The sequence below is a fragment of the Lycium barbarum genome, chromosome 8 (assembly GCF_019175385.1).
Source record: "Lycium barbarum isolate Lr01 chromosome 8, ASM1917538v2, whole genome shotgun sequence".
Lineage (NCBI taxonomy): Eukaryota > Viridiplantae > Streptophyta > Magnoliopsida > Solanales > Solanaceae > Lycium > Lycium barbarum.
In genome coordinates, this window is record NC_083344.1 from 81,134,154 (window position 1) to 81,157,521 (window position 23,368).

General features: G+C 36.1%; 1 protein-coding gene across 3 annotated transcripts; it reads left to right on the forward strand.

Annotated features, from left to right (window-relative positions):
- The first annotated feature begins 16,777 nt into the window (after window positions 1-16,777).
- On the forward strand, window positions 16,778-21,746 carry LOC132606234 (uncharacterized). Of its 3 annotated transcripts, none has more exons than XM_060319640.1 (6): window positions 16,778-16,970; window positions 17,058-17,143; window positions 17,246-17,396; window positions 20,038-20,163; window positions 20,403-20,489; window positions 21,394-21,746. In XM_060319640.1, exons 1-6 carry the CDS (start codon window positions 16,872-16,874, stop codon window positions 21,532-21,534), a joined length of 690 nt encoding a protein of 229 aa, XP_060175623.1. In that variant the 5' UTR covers window positions 16,778-16,871; the 3' UTR covers window positions 21,535-21,746. The 3 variants fall into 3 exon arrangements, with proteins under 3 accessions (XP_060175623.1, XP_060175621.1, XP_060175622.1); XM_060319638.1 differs by having other exon boundaries at window positions 16,782-16,970; window positions 20,286-20,489; XM_060319639.1 differs by having other exon boundaries at window positions 16,783-16,970; window positions 17,249-17,396; window positions 20,286-20,489.
- Window positions 21,747-23,368: the final 1,622 nt, after the last annotated feature.

Sequence of the window (23,368 nt, forward strand, 5' to 3'; positions counted from 1 at the left end):
CTAGATAGAAAAGTTCAGAGACTAAGAACTAAAGATATAGCTTCAGTTAAAGTTCTGTGGAGAAACAATAAAAGGGAAGAAATGACTTAGGAAGCTGAGGAAGATATGAAGCCCGGGTATCCACATTTATTTCCACTCCTAGAGGAGGTTCAGAAAGAGCCACCATTGCTTTCAGGTGCATAATACTCTCTATGATTTTTTAGTTGTGTGGGGACATTATTGTTGTTGTTGTTGTAGCCCTGTGAGGCGTCATATATTTTGGGTTGTTGTGATGTGACTTTTGAAAAATTTGGCTTGTAAGTGAAAATAGTTTGACTCATAGTTAACTTTTGGGTAAACAGACCTTTTTCGGATATCCGTCAATTCCGAAAGGTCCAGATAGTCGTTTAGAACTTGTATGTATATTCGGTTCGGTTCTCAATGCACTCGAGTGCATTTTGAAGCTTGGGTTGGAAAGTTGATTTAAGGTCGTTGCGTAGTTGACTTGGAAAACGAGACCTTTTGAGGCCACAAGTGCGTTCGTAGTGCATTTTTATGTATATCTACATATTTGGTTTGTGTCTAGAAGGTTTCGGGGTGGTTCCGGGTGTCGATTTCAAGTTTGGAAGAAACCATAATTTTCTGGTGTCTAGTGGGCGCTATAGAGATGGGGTGAACGCTATAGAGGTGGCGCTATAGCAATTGGGTGGCCGTTATAGTGGCTGCACTATAGGAGCCTGTTGACTACTAAAGCGGCTGACGAGCAGTGACTGGGGGTATTTAATGACATAAAACCCCAAGTCTTTTCATTCACTTATTATTTCGAAAGAGGTTCATCTTGGGAGCTTTTCTAGAAGTTTCTTGGGGAAAACTCTTAGAGGTAACTCAAATATCATCTCTACCTAATCTTGATTCTTTATCTCACTTAGTTATCATTAATCCATGTTAGAAGCTTCCTAAAGTTATGAGAACTAAGTGGGTCTTGGGTTATCTTCCTTTAATAAACTTGTGAGTATAAAACCTTGTTTTGTTAATGAAGTAAGCACGGGTGGCATGGAGTTGATGGGTAATGACTATAGTAACTTGAATCTTCCACCTCTAAGGCTTAATTTGTGAATTAAAGGCTAGGGTTTATGCCCAAATTTGGGGGTTTTCTATATAATCTGAATTTTGAGTAATTGTTAGCTAAATTAGTTGATTGTTGATGGGAATTGAACATCTAGAACACTAGTTCCATGATGAGAGCCTTAGATCATTATTTTTACTTTATTAGTTTATGAACCCTAGTTTATGGGTTGGAATTTGGGGATTTAATAAGAGTTAAGTTTATTAAATGCCTTCTTCTTGTTTCTAATTTCGTATTCGAATATGGTAGACTTTGATTATCTTTAGGCTCAATGTAAAGGAAGGGCGCAAGTTTGACTTGAGATTGATGCTCGACCGGCCAGGTAGGTTACCGTTTACCCCTGTGGTGAGACTTCGACTAGCGAAGCGTATATTTAGATGATATTATCGGAGATTTCATGTAAACCTTCGGGTATGAAGTTTGGTTGGATGTTGCCTTAGGGTTTGGTATTGCTTATGACTTGTTGATTGGGCTAGTGGCCTGTAGACTCCATAGGACCTTGTTTGATACGTTGTGTATAAATTGGTGGATTGTTTGTGATTTGGGAGTAAATCGAAATATGAAATTACCTGATATTGATATTGGTACTTAGTTTACGCCTCGTTATTGGTATAGCCATTGTGAGATAGTTGGCTCTTATTGTTATGGAAACTGAAAATTCATTATGATTACCGTGTGGATTACTTATTGATGATATTGGTGCGCTGTGTGTGGCACAACTTGAACTTGATATTCTTCATTTTTTGTACTTGCATCGTTCCATATTCATTTCATATCATCTTAATATACTGTGTGACTGGCACTATTGATGGGAATGAGAAGGGACATTGATGATTATGGAACATGGTAAGTCATCTCTGGGCTATGTGCGAAGGGGCTGATTATGGAACATGGTAAGCCAACTCTGAGCTGTGTGCGGAGGGGCTGATATGGAACATTGATATTGCAACACTGGTTGATACTTAAGTCCTCTGAGCTATGTACGGAATGACAGTGCTTGGACTTCGCGAGTCCCCCATAGGTTGTGCTGCCTAGGGATGGAGACGTTCCGCTTTTGGAGTATAAGAGTACAGGCATTGCATTGCATTCATAGCTCATATTGCATTGCTTGATTATCCTTTGTGGTTGCTTAAGATTTGGATACTGTTTTGGTCATATTCTTAGACTGTATTGATATAGGCTACGTGCTAATTTGACTTGATAAGACTTGGTTTTCGGTAGACTTGGTTATCTATTTCACTTGGGGCTAGATGTTACATCAAGGCATTGATTTTGTGAGTCAATTTCTTGTTAGCATGACTTGTACTGTATGGTTTGCTTGTATTCTTTTACCTTATTGTCTTTTTATATGCCAACTAGTCTTAGTCGACTTATGATACCTACCAATACCGTTTTTTTGTATTGACCTACACTTGTTGCATTCTTTTATGGATGTAGAGTATTAGACAGGTTCCACTCTTTTCCCTCATGGTTGATTGGCGAGGCTACTGTAGAGTCATTCCAGGGTGAGCATGATGACGGCCGCTGCCCGGATGTTCTTTCCTTTACTTACTTGTCTTATTTTTATTTCCAGACAGTTGTATTATGAGACTTTATCATCTTTCAGACTTGTAGTATTTAGTTAGTGCTCTTGTATGAATTAGACCAGATCTATGGGGTTGTATTTAGTATTTCCGCACTTTATCTTATATGGATGATTTGAGACTTATTCTATATTTATTTCTTCCGCCTTTACTTAAATTGGTTATATTGGGATAATGGTTCGCCTATCGCGGTGAGAATGATAGGTGCCCGCACGTACTAGTAAAATGGGTCGTGACAGTAGTGGTATAGTTATAGAGGAAACTCTGGCGAAATTTTTGTAGGACCCCTAAGAGTCTAACATTCGAGGACGAATGTTCTTAAGGGAGGAAGAATGTTGCACCCTGGAAAATTTCGCGTTGTTGTATCATAAGAAAAATAATGCAAGTTCAAAGTAGACATGAAGCCCTTGCAAGGTTAAGGAGGGTATTTAATAATTTTAAGTATGTACCTTAAGGTTTTAGAGTTAAATGAATTGGCGGAAGTAAGTTAGTTGACGGATTGGACATTTGAGTCAAGTTTTGGGAAGATTTCGTATCATTTGTGTTATACATTGCCTAGCATCACCTTGAGAGGAAGATATAGGGCTCTTATATGGTTAATGAAGTTTTATAAAAGTGCCAAGAAGGTTCCATAAGGATTGGAGCTCAAACGAATCGAAAAGAACGCATTTTTGCAAAAATTGGAAATTTTAGGCAATATGCGGCCACATACTCAGTATGTTGTGCAGTATTTTGGCTGCAAACTCATCATTTTGGCTGGGATCACAGCCCAACATCACCCCTATGTTGAGGAGGGAGTATGCGGCCGCATACTGAGTATGTGGTGCCGCATACTCTCCCCAACACGGAGCAGTGAGGCGGTTTCCCACCCTTTTTAAACCCCAAAGGACCCCATTTTTCATATCCACCTCCCACACTTATTTCCCCACACTATTAGAGAGCTCTTGAAGGTTCCACAATACTCCAAAACCTTCAACACCATTAATAGAGGAGATCAAACATCAAAAACTCCAAGATAATCCAAGGAAGATGATTGTTCTTGCTTCTCTTCAATGTTGTGATGAACTTGATCTTGGAAGGAGTTGAGTGAGGTGAAGTACTTCTATTACAAGGTATGTTCTTCATATTATTTATATGATTGAGTTGATTTAAAGGTTAGCAAATCTTGGAAAGGAAAGAATCATAGAAGAGAAATCATAAAGCATTGAATTTAAGGTGGTGGTTATGAGTTGAATTTGGAAAGGGATTTTGGATGGATTTAAGATTAAATTGAATATAATTCATTGATCATGGTATTTTTGATGTTATTATTATTTTTTGGGAGTTTTTTTAGAGTTTGGTGGAAGTCGATAAAATAGGGGAAATGCTGCCCAAATTCCGCTAGCTCGCTAATTACTCTAGTTTGAACTTAAGAGTGTTTTCAAGACTTAACCTTAGTATGAATCCTCTTGAATGTAGATTTGCGAGCTTAGGAAGAGAACGTTAAGTAGTTAAGGAGACGTAAAGGTATGTTAAGGCTAACACTTTATTTCTTAAGGCATGATTCCTTGTTGTGAACCTACACATGATATCCATAATATCCCTATTCCAAGAAATGTTAGAAGCTCATGATTCTCAAGGTTCTTATGATATTGTTGATAAATGTTCTCTATGATGATGATGATGATGATTCCATTTCTAGAGATCCCAAAGCTTAAAGTTCTTGATGTTCTCATGATACTATTGAGCTTGTTACATGAATATTGATTTTATTCATTGTTGTTGATCTTATCTTATGATAGTTCTTCCAAGGTGAGATATAGCGATGATGATGATTCCATAATAGAAATCAAAGGTTATCGACCTTATGTCACTCCGATAAGAGTTATAGCTTTAATTTGGTCTCTCATGCATGCTTTATATATATGTATCTATTTTCTCACACCGAGCAGCGCTATAGTCGGCCGGGTACGACACGTAGATGTGCACACCACTGCAGAGAGTACGTTATGATGATACCCCGGATGCGGGATGATATGATATATGGATCGGGATGTACATTCCACAACACTAACACTCATATTATATATATATGAAAATGTTTTTTTTAAAAGCTAAGCATGCATGATATCCGCCTTGAAAGGCAATCAGATGTACAGGTTAGTTGTTCTATCTCATGCTTCTTCCATATTTTCAGTGTGTTGTTATTCATGCCTTACATACTCAGTACACTATTCGTACTGACATCCTTTTTGTTTATGGACGTTGCGTTCATGCCCGCAGGTAGGCAGGGAGACGGATCAGATCCCTAGGTGCTTCATCAGCGATTGCACAGGAGTGCTCCATTTACTTCGGAGCTACAGTCTAGTGGTATTATTCTTTTGTGTACATATTTGGGCACGGCGGCGTCCTGTCCCGTCTTTATGATGTTATTCACTCCTTGTAGAGGCTCATAGACAGATTTATATAGTTAGATTCTCCATAACCTTATCGGTTCATATTTTCGTATGTCATATTTTGCAGCCTTGCCGACTTGTACATATGGGCATAGTTGATGATGTTTATATATACGTGCATATGTTCGATGGAACTTGTGTCACTTCAGTTTATGTTAATTATGAGTTAGCCATGTGGCTCACCTAGACATGATTATAAGAAGTAAGTTAAGAGGTGCTCGGTAGGTTAGCTCCGGATGCCCGTCATGGCCCTCCGGTTAGGTCGTGACAGTCATATGCCTTTTGCATGTCAATTTTCAACATACACCTAGGAGACAACCCTTTCCTACTATATCACTTAACTAATTCATGACTCATTAGAATATTATCAGTTATGACCCCCCTTCCCCCCCCCCCCCCCCCACCCCAGAATAAAAGCTGACTGGTTATAATCTATAAGGCAATCCATAACACATTGCATTCTCTTGGTGATCACTTTGGAAATAAAATTATACCGCATAGTACAACATGATATGGGTCTGAATTCTCTAATAGAGGAGAGAGATTACACCTTTGGGATCAATATGACAGTGGTGCAGTTGTTAGCTTTATACATCTAGGGTGTCTAAAAAAACTGCATTACTACTTCAGGGATATAAGCACCAATAACAGTCAAGGATTTATTGAAAAATCAAGCATTGAAGCCATCACGTCCTAGAGCTCTCAAGTCTGCAATATCCTTCAAGGCACGCACGATTTCTTCTTTTGTAACTGGGCCAATAAGGGCCAATTGTTGAAATTTATTCAGAATGGGACTATCAGCTATAATTCTAGGATCAATAGCAGGCAGTTGATCAGCACATGTGCTCAATAGTTTTTTTTTCTTTAGAAACTAATTACCTCTGTCTCAATACCACTCTCAGTGGACACAACATCCCCAAACTCATTTGTTAATCTTCTAATGCAGTTCTGAGAAATTCTGTTCTTTAGACATGCATAAAAGTAAGCAGAATTTGTATCCCCTAGCTTCAACCACTGCACTCTTGACTTTTGCCTAAGTATGCTTTCTTCAACCATCACACATTTCTCCAAGGAGAGCTTTATTTCTCTTTCTGACTCATACAACGTCGGATCAGTATAGCATCGTATTAGCTGCTCCTGTACTGCACTTAATTGCTCCCTTGAGTTATGGATTCTCTGCTCCACATTGGAGAATTCATAAGTATTCAAGCTCTTCATACCTTCCTTCATAAGCTTGAGTTTTTTCCAGACCAGTACCATATGTCTACCTGGCACTGGGGTTGACCATACTTTTTGAACAACATACAAAAAATCCTTATGTGTTGCTAAATGGTTGAAAAATCTGAAAGGTTTTGAATTCCTCCTCCAATCACTAGTAATAGTTGTTGACACCTAATTTTTGACCCCCAATAATTTTATTTAATTATTCAGAGTTCTTGAATCACAAACGGAGTGAAATGTGCATTTTTATGCCAAAATGACTTTTACAAAACTATTTCGATAACATTTTTCCATTACATTTGGCAAAATAATTTCAAATATATATTGTAGGTCATTTAAAAATACTTTGCATATTTTATCATTAATATTAAAGTATTTGTCAAAATTACAATAGTTCAAAAAACTTATGCAATTAATTGTTTAAATTATTAAATATCAAATTGACAAATATTTTACTCCGTTAATTCCAAAAAATTTCTTAATAAAATAAATAATCAATTTACCTCTCAATTTCAAATTGCATTTGCATTTGTGATTCAAATTGATTACAATTAATCATTTTGCTTAATTGTGGTCACATTTGAAATTATTTGCTATGTGTTAGTTGTGGTTATATTTGAAATAGCCAATTGCTTGATTTGAGTCAATTAGGTTACATTTTTGCAAAATTAGTCATAACCGTGTTTATAAAAGGATTTAATTGGTCAATTAATGTTATTGTTGTCATAATTAAAATGTTCAATTATTGGGCACTTTAAATTGTGGCTATTTGCCAAAATGGCATATTTTACCCTTCCTATATATATATACACACACAATGTACATATATATATACGTATATATGTATGTATACCGTGTATACATTTGCACCACCCTCCCCTTTCCCTAAAACAAACGCTAGGCCTAGTCCATTAAAGGACCCGACCCGGCTCATCGTCACTTTTAATCTACCAAACGACCCCTTTCAGGTTTCATTCGTATGAGACAAGGAAGAAACCCTAGCAGCCGTCAGGTCCTTCTGTCTCCTACTGCGTTTTTCTTGCCAAAGATGGCAATGCTCCTGTGTACGTTTTGCTTTCTCATCGGTTGTACAACCATTTGAGGTAAGCAAACTCCTCTCTCTACCGAGATTCAACCCAATCAAGAGACTGAAATCTTTAATTATTTTGGTTTTATTTGGATTCAAAGTCTAAATTTCTATTGGCTACCAACAAAACACGAGGATTCAAGTTGAATCCCTCAGAAATTTGTTGTCCCACATCGAAAATTAGGGCAAAGGTCCTCAGATTTGAGGTTCTATATAAAGGACCCCATATCTCACAATTTTAGACACCCAGTATTTGAGATACCTTGAAAATCATATATTTTCACAAGAAGCTCGAAACTAGTTTTTTTTGACAAGTGATCGACTAGAATTGGACGCTTTAGTTGAAATTTCTAGTTTTTGAGTTTAAGTCTAATGTTTTCTTTCTTTTGTGGCTGAGCATTGGGGTTGAGGAGCAAAGGATCACCAAGTTTCAATCTCAAAATAGGCTGCACTCGAAAACGGTAATTTCTCCTCCTTTAAGCCATTTTGCTTACATTCAGGTCTATATGTATGTCTATTCTGTTTGGTGGTTAGATTAGCTTGTTTTAGTTTGTTTATGTGCTTATTTTATTTCATGTCTATTATGTGTTTGTTAATATTTGTGATTAATTGTTAAATTAATGGTTAGTTTAGCATTGTTAGCAGTTTTAGCATTATAAGCCTGTGCTGTTTTAGTTTAATATAGTGTCATCTGCTTATATGTTAGTTTAGTGGCTATTGTATGATTACTTTAGTGTAGTCCAGTTTTCAGTTTGGTGTTAGTTTTAGTTAATGTTATCGTGATTAGTCTTTAAGTACGTTATTAGTTCATATGTTAGTTTGGATTAACCTTAGTTTAAGTTTAATCATTTGTTTGCGTAAGCAGGCCATTCATCTACTGTAAAAATAGCATTAGAAATAACATAGTTGTCTATTTAAATTAGTTTAGTCACTTAGCCATTAATTAGTCATCTGTTTGGCTTGTCTATCCAGTCCCATTATTGGTTAGTAGCAGTCCATTACGATTAACATCTAGATACAATTGGGATTTAGCTAACCATACTGGGATTTGATTCTTAAATTGCCTAATCTTGAATCTTTTTAGTGTTTAATACTACTAATAGCCTGATCTTGTCATCACCATGCTTAAAAATCTACTTCACCCCTGATTTGCTTAAAATACTCATGTGGTTCCTTATTCATTGATTCATTAATAGCATAAGGCCAATCAAATGTTCAGATATGGGTTTGGGTTCAATCATTTAGGGTCTCTACGTGTCTAAAAACAAACTTGAAATGGTATGAAATTGTTTAAAGTGGCCATTTGAGCATTGGTTAATTATTGACAAAAAGTTGTTTAATGGTTCTGTGTTAGGTTAATATGCCTTTACTTAAGTCTTTTGATGAATATCCCCTGCTTGTCTTCAATTAATTTGGGTTTAGTCTATTATAGGTGTTTTATTTAACTCTACAAATGCTCATATACTGTCAATATTGGTCTGGGTACTTGTTTGATGTCTCTATGTGACTCATGAATGCATCAGTGCTGGTCTAGGCCACATAAAGGGGTATGTGTAATTGTTTGGGTTGTCCTTATATGTCTTGTGTTCTCATAAGTGATAATCTGAGTCAGAACTGGCCTTGTATGCCATTGTTGTCCAAATGTAGTCATGTCCACCTGTTTTCTTGATGATTAACTTGTATATGATGTCTAAGAATGTCTAATCACTTATTTTACCGATATATGAGAGTTGTCATATGTTTGAGATGTTTACATGAACACTTTGGCTTTGAATTTCTATTTCATCTTAAGTGCTAAGTTGGTTTAGTCCTAAAACATACTAAATAAGACCTTATTTAATGACATCACCTGTGTCCTTCTGTGTTTACCCATTCCTGTGATTTGAATATTTGTCCTTGTCTAAGTTAAACAGGGATCTTATATGCCTATATGCTATCAGTGCTAGCCTATAGTTTGCCCTTTGTGAAATCTGTATTCCTCATACCTATTCTTGCTCTATGTTGTGCCAGAATGTTTCCAGCATATAAGTGTTTTGTTACTGAACTTTGTCTTAAATGAATGACTCTTTATAAAGTGTTTCAGATGATAGCATCTGTTAAACAGTCCATCAATCATGTTGCTTTATATATGGTTAACTGTGATGTATTTTTAACTCCTGTATAATCACTTCCCCCTTCCCTTTGCTTAGATAAACAGCCTATGCATATTATTGTTTTTTTTTAATGACCAGAGGTTAGTTTTAGGAATGTTAGTTGTAAATTGGCATGATCCCTTCCCTCTTTATCCCCTTTGTCATGTTTATAGCTCTATTTAACTAATAAATGAAACCGTGTGGTATAAGTTGGTGGGGAGATTATCCTTTGGCTGCTCCTATTTTAGAACAACATAAGTGCTGCTGATTTTAACTTGGAATTGTGAAAATGTTCATCTAGGATATTGAATATTGGCATAGACAGATGTATAGGCCAAATAGATGTCAATGAATCGATTGATGTATAGTTGATATATGTTCAACATGCCATACTTCATGTTTACCTTTATCCTTTTCCTCATTTTGTGCTGGTACTATGATAGTATACATGAGATATAAAAGGTATATATAGTCTGTATACACTTCAGTGTATATAAAAGGGTATACCTTATATATCATTAAGTTGAACTTGTGATTTTTATCTTGTATACCTTGTGTTAAGGCTTTGGGCCTGTTTTCCTCTTTGTTTTTCCCTATTGGGCTTACCCCTTTATCTGATCTTAGACTTGGAATTGTTGTTTTGTGATTTCGCATTTTTGGGCCTGTTTCTTTGCAATTCCTAACTGTTTGGGCTCATATGTTTATTTTGTTTTATTCCATTTAATGCAGTATGTATACTTAGCGTATATATGAATAAATGATTTATATATGTGTTTGTGTTTACTACTTAGGTTCTTTATTAATTCATTAATTAAGCTTAGATACCCTCTAACTGTTATTCCCCTTTTCCCCCTATTCATTTGCATGGAATCATCAACGTGGGCTACTTGGGCCAATCTCCCATTGAAAACCTATTTGTCCAGAGGTCCAACTTCCTTCTTTTGATCGAGTCTGTATGCTTGAAGGTCCAACCATGGGTGAAAGTGGTCAACTGGTGGGCTTCGGTAGGCCCACAGCCTAACTCCCTCATTTTTGTTTCATATTTGTCATATATATGCATATACATTTGTATGAAAACTTGTATAACTATTGGAACCCAAATGTGTTAGAATTTAGGAAATTCATGTGGTAGTTAGACATTTTCTTAAAACAATTTTTATCAAAGTTGAACACAGTTACGACAACTATTGCATGAAATTGATAAACTTTGAATTTTTACAAAGTCTTTTTAAATTATCAAACTGGAAAACTAGTAGTATATGCATGTGTAAACGATTTTTTAATAAGAAAACTGGACCTATTTTAGGCCTTTAAGCCTTCAAAAATCTGGAAAAAATAAGTGGACTGATTTTAAAAAGTTTGGTATTCAGTACGGTATTTTGTATTCATAAAGAGAATACCAAATACCATACCGAAGTATATAATTACATATACAATTCATATATCATAGTATTATAATACTAACAAATATATAAAATAGTATTATTATAAAACTAATTTGGAATTTTGACTACTCTATCTTGATTTAAAAGTCTTTTTTGTGTAATTGATCTACGAAGGGGATTGCTTGTGCTTTATTTTGAATATTTCTACACATGTAAGGTGTTTAGTACATAATAATTGAGATGTTTCTCAAGTAACGGAAGTCATAATTCTCCACGATATGAGTATATGTAAGTCGAAGTCGGACAAACTATGGTACCGATTTACCGTACTGTAAATGTTACACCTCGAAATTTTTTGCGTCGTTTACATTGTGAATAAATTAACGTAAGCTCGGAGAGGTTATGGAACTCTTATAAGGTTAAGGAATACTCTTAACAAGTGTTAATCAGGTGTCTAAATGTTCCGGGATCAACCAAATCGAAGAAAATAAGTTTGTCGAAAATTTGGGAAAATTTGGCAGAATTTTGGACAGAAATTTTGGGTCAACTTTATAGAGGTATATCTCCTAGAATACGAGGAGTTACGGAATCCATAACATGTGTAAACTGAAGTTCAGTGAGTCTTCTTGCCAATGCAACAAATGGTTCGTCGATATCATACCAGCGTAGAAAGTTATGGACGTTTCAAAATTGACCGTCAGAAGCTTCTTCGCAAACGCGAAGGGCAATAATTAAGTCGGTGGAAACCGACCTTCTACCCTATAAATACCAATCCCACCCATTTTTTCATCATTTTTACACCCAAAAAAATCTCTATAAACCTCTCAACACATCCCCTAAACACTTATAGCCCTATTTGTTACACCTTGGAAAGAAATTCATGCTATTCGCTTTATGAATAGACTAACGTAATATTGAAGTGTACATAAATCCCCTATAAGTTTAAGAAGTGTATTTGATAATTTTAAGAGTATACCTTAAGATGCCAAAGGCATTTGAGGCAAAGGAAGTAAGTCCGTCGGAGAAAGTTAAGGTTGAGCCACGTTTTGGGAAATTTCGTATCATTTGAGCTATGCATTTCTTATCATCACTTTTAGGAAGAGCTATAGAGCCCCTTGGATGGTTAATGAAATCTTATACAAGTTCCAAGAAGGTTTCATAAGGATTGGAGGTCAAACGAATCAAAGAGAACACGATTACGCGAAACCGGGAGATGCAGGGGCAGTGTGCGGTCACACATCGAGTGTGCTGAGCCACACATTGGTCGCCAACTCGCCATTTTGGGTGAGAACACTGCCCAACATAATTTTTAGGCAGGGTAAGGAGTGTGCGGCCGCATACTCATCGCACATTAAGGTCGGGAGGTGATTTTGCCACCTTTTTAAATCCCAAATGACCCAACCTTATTTCCAAATTTCCACACTTATTTCCCCACTTATCTAGAGTCTTACAAAGAGTTATTTTAGGTTCTCAATAACTCCATACCTTTCCATATCATCCAAAGAGAGAATCAACATCAAAATCTCAAGGTAAATCCATGGAGAGTGATGGTTCTTGCTTCCTTTCAAGGTTGTGGTGAAATTGGTCTTGGAAAGAGAGTTGAGTAAGGTGAAATCCTACTACTCCAGGGTGTATTCTTCATCTTATTCTTATGTTTAAGTGATCTAAAGGTTTAGTAACTCTTATTGAGGAGGAAATCTAAGGTAAAGAAGCCATAGATGTTGAGGCGAAGAAGATGACGATGGGTGAATTTGAAAAGAGGATTTTGGATGAATTTGAGATGGAATTGAATATAATTCCTTGATTATGATATTATGGATGTTATTATTGTTGTTTGGGAGCTGTTTCATGATATAGTGGAAGTTGATGAAATAGGGGAAGTGCTGCCCAAATTCCATTAGCCTTTTAGTTATTCTAGTTTGAGCTTAAGCACGTTTTCAAGACTAATGTTGTACTAATCCTCTTGAATGTAGAGTTTGCAAGCTTTGGAGGAAAACGTTTAGTCGATAAGAAGACGTGAAGGTATGTAAGGCTAACCCCCTTCTTTCAAAAGGCATGATTCTTATGTTATACTTCCCTATATGCTATCCATATCATCCTTACTCCTAAAAAGCTAGAAGCTCACGATCCTCAAGTTCTTTTGATGCTAAGGATAGATATTTCCTATAATGATGATCCCATTCTAGAGATCCCAAAGTTTATGATTTGATGCTATTATATGACTATTGAGCTCACTTCATGACATTCATGATTCCACCATCCTCAGGACTCCTACGATCATTCCATGTTTGGTGGTACCAAGCCTAAAGTTCTAGATGTTTTCATGAGATAATGGAGCATACTAGATGATTCTTGATTCCATTCATGACAATTGGTCTCATCTTATGTTAATGTTTCCTCAAAGTGAAATATGATGATAATGATGATTATGATGATGATTTCAACTCTAAAAATGCCAAAGCTTAAGTTTTAATGTTCTTATGAGACCATTGAGCTTGTTATAAGATTTCTAATCATATTCATTATTATTGATATCATTTTATGTAACTGTTCCTTCAAGGAGAGATAAAGGCATAACTCCCTTATTGCAAATTCATTTTAGATGTCTGAAATATCCTACTTCTAGAAATACTAGAACTTATGGCTTTCAAGACTCTTAAGTTGATGTTGATAAAAGATCTCCGTAGAGATGACAGTGATGATGATGGAATATACCGAGCCTTGTTATGGCCGGGTACGGATATGATGTGACTGATACCAAGCTGATATGGCCGGGTATGATATCCAGTGCATGCATACCACTGCAGTTGGGTACGGATGTTACCGAGCCTTGTTATAGCCGGGTACAGATATGGTGTGACTGATACCGAGCCTATATGGCCGGGTACGGGAATAACCGAACCTTACTATGGTCGGGTACGGATAATACCGAGCCTAGATAGCCGGGTGCAGTGTTGTATAAGTACGTATGTGAACTATGAAATGCTTCTTCTAGAAGAAAAAAGTAAGTAAGCATGAGGAATGTCTCAAGAGGTATTATGAAACATATACGCTCCTTGTCTCATATATTATTCATTATGCATCTATCATGTTACTATTCATGCCTTGCATACTCAGTACATTATTCGTACTGACGTCCTTTCTTTTGTGGATGCTGCGTTTATGCCCGCAGGTAGGCAGGGAGACAGGTCGGATCCGTAGGAGCTTCATCAGCGGATTCTCAGGAGCACTCCACTTACTTCATAGTTGCAGTTTTTGGGTACTATTCTTTTGTGCACATGTTGGGCATGGCGGGGTCTTGTCCCATCCTTATGATTTCCAGTACTCAAGATAGAGGCTCGTAGACATGTGCAGATAGTTAGAAGTTTCACGACCTTATGAGTGTATATCTTGTATATCATTTTTGTAGCCTTGTATATATATATATATATATATATATATATATATATATATATATATATATATATATATATGTTCATGAGATGAAGTTGATGATTATCGTGTGAATGAGTTTCGTTTGGAGAATTTATATCTTTTCAGGTTGTGACAATTAAGAGTTAGATATGTGGTCCACCGAGATAGATGGGAAGAAGCATGATAGTTGGTTTTCGGTAGATTAGCTCCGGGTACCTATCATGGCCCTCTGGTTGGGTCGTGACACTATTAATCAAGAATTCAACAAGATTACGCTAAACTAGTTCGTGAAAAGCGATTGTTCTTACTTCTACGTGATGTTGTGGTGAGTTTGGTCTTGAAGAAAGTTGTGTGAGTTGAAGTTCTTCAAGTATAAGGTATGTTCTTATTCTTGTCTCTTATGTTGAGTTGATTCGAAGGTTTAGCTAGTCTTAAAATTGAAAATAGTTATGGAGAAAAGGTCATAAAGGGTTGTGTTGTAGTTGTTGAATTCATGGACTGTTTTGAGCATGTTGTGGCTGTGTTGTTGAGCCAATTTCCATGTATATGGATAATATCTAATGTTGTTGAGACCATGCTCCTTAATTTGGAAGAAAGGAAGTGTACATTGTTATTATATATTGGTATACTTTAGGTTGTTTGGTGCATATTCTTTGTATGGGTAGTGAAAGGAGTATTTAAGGACTTTTGTAAACTTGATATTGTTATTGTGGGTTGTTGTATATGTTGAGGTGATTGGAGAGTAAGGGGGAAATGTTGCCCAAATTTCGTTAGCTTACTTAATAGCTTGCTTTGACCTCATAAGCATTTCACCGAATTAACCTTGGTGCGAATTATCTTGAATGTAGATTTGCAAATTTGGAAGGATAAGCATTAATTAGTTAAGGAGACGATAAGGTATGTTAAGGCCGTTCCTTTCTTTCTAAAGGAATGATTCCTTTGTTGTGAACCTACTCATGATATCCAAGATGTTCCTATTCTTAAAAATGATGAAAAGCTTATGATTCTAAGATTCCTATGATAATGTTGACAAATGTCTTCCGTAATGATGATTTCATTTCTAGAGATTCCAAAGCTTATGGTTCTTGATGTTCTCAGGATATTATTGAGCTTGTTTCATGATAATTGATTATACTCATTGATGCTGAGTTTTGTTCTTTCAAGGTGAGATATATTCATGATGATAGTTTCATAATGATAATCGGAGGTTTACCTACCTCACATCACTTCGATAGATTTATAGCTTTTATTTGAGCTCTCAGGCATGCTTTATATATATGTATGTATTATCTCACACCGTGCCGCGCTATAGTCGGGCAAGCAAGCACGTAGATGTGAACACCACTGCAACGGGCAATTTATGATGTTACCCTGGACGCGGGATGCCCCGGACACGAGATGATGATGATATGATGATAAAACCGAGCCTTATGGCCGGGCAGGATACTATATATATAACACTGAGCCTTAATGGCTGGGCAGGATACTATATATATATGTATGTATGAAAAAGTTTTTTTTTTAAAAAGCTAAGCATGCATAACATCCGCCTTAAAAAGGCATTCAGAGGCACAAGTTGATCTCTTTTATATTATGTTATCTTCATACTTTCGTTATGTTGTTACTCATACCTTAGATACTCAGTACATTATTCGTACTGACGTTCTTTTGTTGCGGACGCCACGTTCATGCCTGTAGGTAGACAGAGAAATGGACCAGACCCCTAGGCTGCTTCATCAGCGATATTACAGGAGCACTCCATTTGTTCTGGAGCTACAGTTCAGCTGGTATTGTTCTTTTGTGTATATATACATATATATACATATATATATGGACATGGCGGGGTCATGTCCCGTCCTTATTAGGTTATGCACTCCAGTAGAGGCTCGTAGAAAGATATGTACAGTTAGAGGTTCTATGATTACCTTAGTCTATACTTTGTTGTATCGCCATATTTTGATAGCCTTGTCGGATTGTGTTCTTAAAGTCAGTTTGATGACATTTATAAATATACAGTTTTGGGCTAGTGTCCCTTGCACATTATGACATTTATGAGTTAGCTTATGGTCCACTCAGATATGATTATGAGATGTACGTTTTTTAGGTGCTCGGTAGGTTAGCTCCGGATGCCCGTCGTGGCCCTCTGGTTGGGTTGCAGTAAAATACCGAAACTGAATTTTAAAATACTGAACCATACCGAATTAATTTGGTACGGTAATGATATCGTGTTTTTAGAAACCGAAAATCAAAATTACCATACCGAAGTTTCAAATACCGTACCATACCATACCATGCCCACCCCTAAATTACAAACTATAGTACTTTGTGAAATATTCTCATCAGAGTACCTGATGGGCCCAAAGAAAATCTATAATATTAAGATTAAGCCCATACCTTTTAAGGGGCCCAAATAATTAAACAATCTTGCTTTCCTAGTTTCCTACTATTCTATTCAGAAGAGAGTGACAAAAATCTTTTGTGTGAATGTAATCAGAAGGAGTATGGTTCAATGGAATTGAAGCTATGTCAATCCTCTCTTCCATTGCCCTTTAAACCTTCTTCATTTAAACCTAACTCCATTTACAAGCACTTGACCTTACTTCCTAAGGTTCTCTTCAACACTTCTTCCTTTTTTTGAGTCAGTAAAGTGAAAATACGTTGAGTACCCAATGGTTTCTTGGTTTTGTTGTTGCAGAGGTGTAAATATCAAATTCAAGAGCTTTTCTCAAAGGGTCAACACTTGAACATTTCCAAGCAATTTTTGATTCATGTGGTGAAAGAGTAAGTATTCCTACAAGAATGCTTTTGTTATGTGTCTATGAAGAATCGTTCTTACATTTAAACAAATATTGGAGTTGTTTTTATGATGATTGGTAATAATAGCAGGGATGAACCGTTGACTTCAATTTCAAAGTTATATGGGGTGCCTATTTATGAAATTGCTGCTGCAAATAAGGAAATTATTGATGTTGGCCTTGTCTTTGAGGGCCAACATGTCAACATCCCTTCCTATGTTACACCTCGCTCACAAACGGTAAGATTTCTGGACTCATTTGTTTCATGTGTGCAGCTTCTTTTTTTTTTTTTTGATGAAGAAAAAAGATTTCGTACAGTTTTTAACAGATTCATGTTAACAGATAGGGGCCGTTTGGTATGCGAAACAAGCATAAATAGTCTTGGGATAAAAATTTAGTATTGTCTTATCCCTTGTTGGTTAGTAATCCTGGCATAAGTTATACTAGGATTAGAAATAGTATCGGAATAAATTATCCCTGCCAGATGCTGGAATAATAGTCAGGATTAGTTATGTCTGGATAAATCAATAGAAATGACAAAAATAACTCGGAGGTCCCTCAAACCCTTTTTCTACTAAATAAGGTGGATGGTGTTTTTGTAAACAAACTACTTCTTCTTAGAAATTATGCAATGCATGTTATTTTTAATACAATAAACCAAATAGTCAAAAGAAATAATACTTGGATAACTAATCCCAGCATAACGTGTCTTAAAAAAAAACAACCCCTTAATATATTATTTAACATTGATCTGACATGCTAAATCCTGCTGTTTCTAGTACTTTGCTGAATTGCGTGACCATAAAAGCTTAAATTGTTAGTGAGATCACACTATTAATTACTTAATTATATTATGTCTCAACACAATCCTTCACTTGTGGATGTCATTCTTTTTCATGGGCCAAACACATGAAAATATTTTTTACTTTTTTATGGATAGCGGTAAGGTCTGCGTACATCCTATCCTCCCATACTCCACTTGTGGTATCACACTGGGTATGTTGTTGTTGTTATGGGTAGCGGTGAGATTGGAAACCAGGACTTCGACATGCTGCAATTCCATGTTGAATTATGTGACCATCTCATCTAAAAGATTAAGCGGTTGGAGAGAGCACACTTTTAAGTTTTAATTACTTAATTATATCATCTCTCAACGTAGTTGTAGTTTTTTTTTTTTTTTTTTTTTTAATTTTTTATGACAAGGGAGCCCACAGCCGATACCCTTCGGGTGCGTAAAGGGTAACCCCGGCTCCTATGTAATAGCTCGCAAACATAGTTGTAGTTACAGTTACACTTTTCTTGTATTCTATTCTGAAGAACTTCGATATCAGTTCATATCCCACTCAATATGGCACTGTTGTAGCAAATCAGTTTTCGCTAAAACGAAATGTGTTGTGGTCATCAAATTTGCTCTTTTGCTTTAAAGTGCTCGTTGCCTGTTCAGCTCAGTGCTAAATGTATTGGCTTGTGTTTTTTGTATATGCTGGCGCTCTACTTGGTGCTTGTCCAATAATGATGTTCTATTATTGAGTATGAAATTGATGCGCTTGCGCTATGAAGTTTAATATATGTGGCAATAGACCACATAAACTAAATGAGATAATGACGAAACCGAGAGCGCTCTTTACTTACCAAGTCAAAAGTAAAAGCCTAAACACAAATTATAACAAAGTCAACATGACATATTTCAGATAAAAGACTATTTCTTGATTTGATGTCAGCTAAGAAGCTAATAGGATGCAGTTTCTATGAAATGATTATGCTAAAGTTGTAAAATGGAAGACCAAACAGAAAGTTATGGAGTCCTTTTGTGTTTGTTTAGTTCATAAAATCCATAAATACTTCTGCCTCCAAGATGCTACTACAGGAAACAGTCATTGCTTTACGGCTCTCATCAATAGGATATCTCGTCATTCTGGAAGGTAAGAATAAGATCTATTGGCAAAGTTCCTTGGCAGTATTATGCAAATTACTGATGGATTTATAAGATATCTTCTCATTGGTAGATAATTGCTTTTCCGCTACCTGTGAAATAGGATAAAAATGTTTTCAATGAAGCATTCTCCCAAACTATCCTTCAGATTCTATCATCTGATCTATCATTTGAGCTGTTAGCTATCCTTGCAATATTATCTTCGTGCCAGAAAAAGGGAAGCCAAGTGACTCAGTATCCTTCAGCTACGTTGTGGTGCTTCTTTCAGCTGCAACTCGAAGACCAATTTATTTCTCTTAGTCTCTTCTGCCCTGCATGATCAAAATCAACTCATCTAGACATTTGTTTTTTAATCAACTCATCCAGAGATTTTAGTAAATAAACTTTCATTTACCCTCCCCAAACCCGACTTGTGGGCATACACTGGGTATGTTGTTGTTATAAACTTTCTTTTCCACTTGGACTTTGGGATAACGTTAAGGCTGCTGCTGGTGTCAGGATTTTTCTTCAGTCATATCAAGCTCATCCAGGTAACAAGTATTTACCAAAATGACATCATAAGCTTTGCTTGGAGAGCCATCATTTCCTCAGGGATGTTAGTTCCAAAAGATGTTTTGAACTTTTACGGTAAATACCAGCTAGTTTGTCTAGTCATCGATTCACATCTCTTCGCGTATTACCTTTGACAAAAACCTTGTAAATGGGCTGTATATTTTCTGAGAAACTTGGATGAGCATTTACGTAATATAGCAGAGAAATGGATAAGAAGCTATAGCAGAGAAATTGATTTTTATAGTAGCTGTACTACAAGTAAATGTTTTTCTTATTTGCTTCTGATTGGAACAGTTTATGTTTGCCCTCTTTTAGTTTGATTTTATGTGAAGCTTTAATAACCTTGACTCTTTTTGTATCCCAATTTATCATGTTGCTTGTATTTTTCTTGTCAGAATCAAAGGGAGAAGATTAGATTTCCTAAAATCGATGTGTCTGAAACAAACCGGCGCTTCAAACTCCGTGGCGAAGATGTCAACCACAAGATGTTATATGTGCTTTCATGCCGTCATTTACCATATGTAAGGACTTCCTTGAGAGATGTCGTATCTCTGTCTCATTAGTTACATTAATTATATGTGTTGCAAATGATTAGTATGGAATGTTGATAGATACCTCAGCAAACTTGTCAATTTATTATCAGGCTAAAACCAGTGGTTATTTTCTGGTTCTGGTTCCTCTGATAGGCTTTTGCATCAGATGCATAATCAATGCCTTTCACCATAGAGTTACTAGAAATAAATTGCAAGATGTTCGTCAGGCTTCTGGAAGCATGAGATGGAAATCTGCTCTTCGGGATTTGAGCGATCCAGATGCATCATATTCTGATTCAAGACCTGAAATTGATGTAAGTATTCAGAAGAACTCGTATTTTGTTTGCGGTCTTCCTTCAATTTTCCCCTCTGGTTTATTATTTTTTCAATTGATTCCCTAATTACCTTGGTGGGGCTTAATTCAGTTCTGTAATTTTCAATGTAAGGCCTCTTAGGGAAAAGATATTTTCATGACATGGCCTTGGAAATTCACCACCAAATTTCGGAAGTGTACGGAGTAGATGTTTTTCCTTTAAAGTGGTTGCATTCTTGGACCACATAAGCCTATTTTGCCTTGAGAATTTCAGGATTGTCAGGGAGCTTTTAGAAGAAAACTTTATCATTTGATAATCACAAAATAACAACAACAACATACCCAGTATAATCCCACAAGTGAGGTTTGGGGAGGATAATGTGTACTCAGACCTTACATCAACCCTGTGGGGGTAGAGAAGCTGTTTCCGATAGACAGTCGGCTCAAGGAAAGCATTTCGAAGCAGTTTTGGAAAAAGAAAATACGAAAGTGAAGAAGTCATGACAAATAATAAGGAAAACATTACATAGCTTTCTAAAGAAAGGAACAGTAACAACAACTAAATAATACGATAACCGAAGTACAAGAAACAACAGATAGTAACAGAAAATTGAAGAACAAGAAACTATGAGAATAATGCTAATACTACTGGTATGAAAGGAGAAGCAGATACGTGCTCCAAACTACCACCAAGCCTATCCCACAGGAATCAACAATACTAATATCTTATTGTCTTAGCATTCCTATGTATCATAGGAATTAATGTGCATTTGTCGTACTTTCCATTGTACATGGTGTTAAGTCTGCAGTGAACAGTATGTGATTCTTGGTGTGATTCTGTTAATGTTGCAAAGTCTGACCGCATAGGTTGCCCTGCTGACTAACATATTGAAACTGTTGAACAGAATGTCACCGATGATAGAGAACATCTCCAACCTGAAGAGCTTTCACGTGCTTATGCAAAACTGGACAACGATTATCAGAAGTTCCTGTCGGAATGTGGGATGAGTAAATGGGGATACTGGCGTGGTGGTTCGTCTGAATAAGAATTCTGGAGTATGATTGTTGAATAACAAATTACAATTGCTCTCCATTTATTGATGAATGTATATACTACAGGTTAATGGTGAATGTATATATCAGTTTGTCAAATAGCATTGCCTAGATGAAATAATGGAGATCTATTGGAGTTTCCGCTAATTCCTTTCATCCGTAAATTAAGATTTCTTGAAAAATAATACCGAGCTTTTGACCAAAATTATCCCTGTTGTTTCATCCTAACTTTCATTACATCCTTATACTATCCCACTTAACCTGCAACATCCTTTTAACTTTCCCAAACTTAACCAAAATCATCCCTCTGTTAACTTTTCCTTCCTTTCTTAAGAATCCTTTTTTTTTCATGTGTACTTCATGTATTTTTTTTCTTTATTAATTTCTTAAAGCTGTTTACAGAGCATAAATAATTAATGTTGATCAATTTAAAAATCAATAACACTGTAAAGCTTTCTTCGCCGAGAAAATTCTCAGTCTTAGCACTTTCTCTCCGTCGGGGATGATCTGCTAAATTATGTGACATACCAAACATCAATTTGATATCAGAGCCTGTTTCACATAACGATCACATCAATTTGGTATCAGAGCACAGTTGTCGAATATCATGGATTAAATGCAAGAAAGAAGAGGACGTTGGGTTTAAGAAGATGAAAAACTATGGAAAAAGGAATCTCTTTGCCACACTAGATGTACCTCCCATGGCAAGGTATGTATGATAATCATTGATAATGAGAATCATGTGAATGTTGTTTCTGAAGAGATGATTTCTAAACTTGGCTTGTCAACAAAACCTCATCTATATCCTTACAGCATAAAATTTGAGAATGGTGATGGCTTAGAGGTAACTCGTCAATGCCTAGTTTCTTTTTATATTGGAAAAATATATAAAGATCTTATTTGGTGTGATGTAACAAAGATGGATGCTTGTCACTTATTACTTGAAAGACCATGGGTGTATGATAGGGGTGCTAAATATGATGCATACCGCAATACCTATTCTTTTACAAAGGATGGGCGAAAAATCAATTTGGTTCCCTTGAATCCAGAAGATATTGCTAAAAACTCCAAGTATCTTGATGATTCTTTTGTGATCAAATTACAAATAATTGGTCCCATCAATGTGGAACAACAAACGGAGGAGAAGAATGAATTGGATCCACAAGTTGAGGATTTACCTCCAAAGTTTGATGAGGATCCATTTGAGCATCCAAACGATTGTGAGATTGAGTTTCCCCATTAAGGGATTTCGAAAAGAATACGTATTTTGTTTCTTACTCCACATCAACCAAAGCAGTGTATTGCATAGAACCAATAGTGAATGAAGATTTGAAAGAGAAAGAGAATGAGTTGCTGAAAAAGAAGTCTATGAATGAAAGTTTAATTCATGATCTGGTTCGAGCAAGAATCATTCCTCAAAAGGTTGAATCTTTGTAAGAATGTGTAAATTTAAGATGTCTTAATTTGATCGAAGTTAATGGCTATAATCATGTCAAATATGAGTGCAACAAAATCATCGAGGAGTTCTTAATAATATATGATTTGATCTCCCACCTTGATCCAAAGGTACATAAATTTGATTTATTTAAAGATTTTTATGGCACTAACTCAGATGTTTCTTGCAAACACCACATAGACACAAGCCTTAGCATAGGTGTTTATAATTCTCAAATACTAATATGCCATACTTTGCTTAGGTCTTGTGAGTGTAGAATTTGATATCTCAATGGATCTCAAGGGAGCAAACAAGTACAAATGTGAAGCAGCAGAAGTTCAAAACTAACTTTAGTCTGCAATACCATTACCCTTCAGTCCACCCTTTTAAAT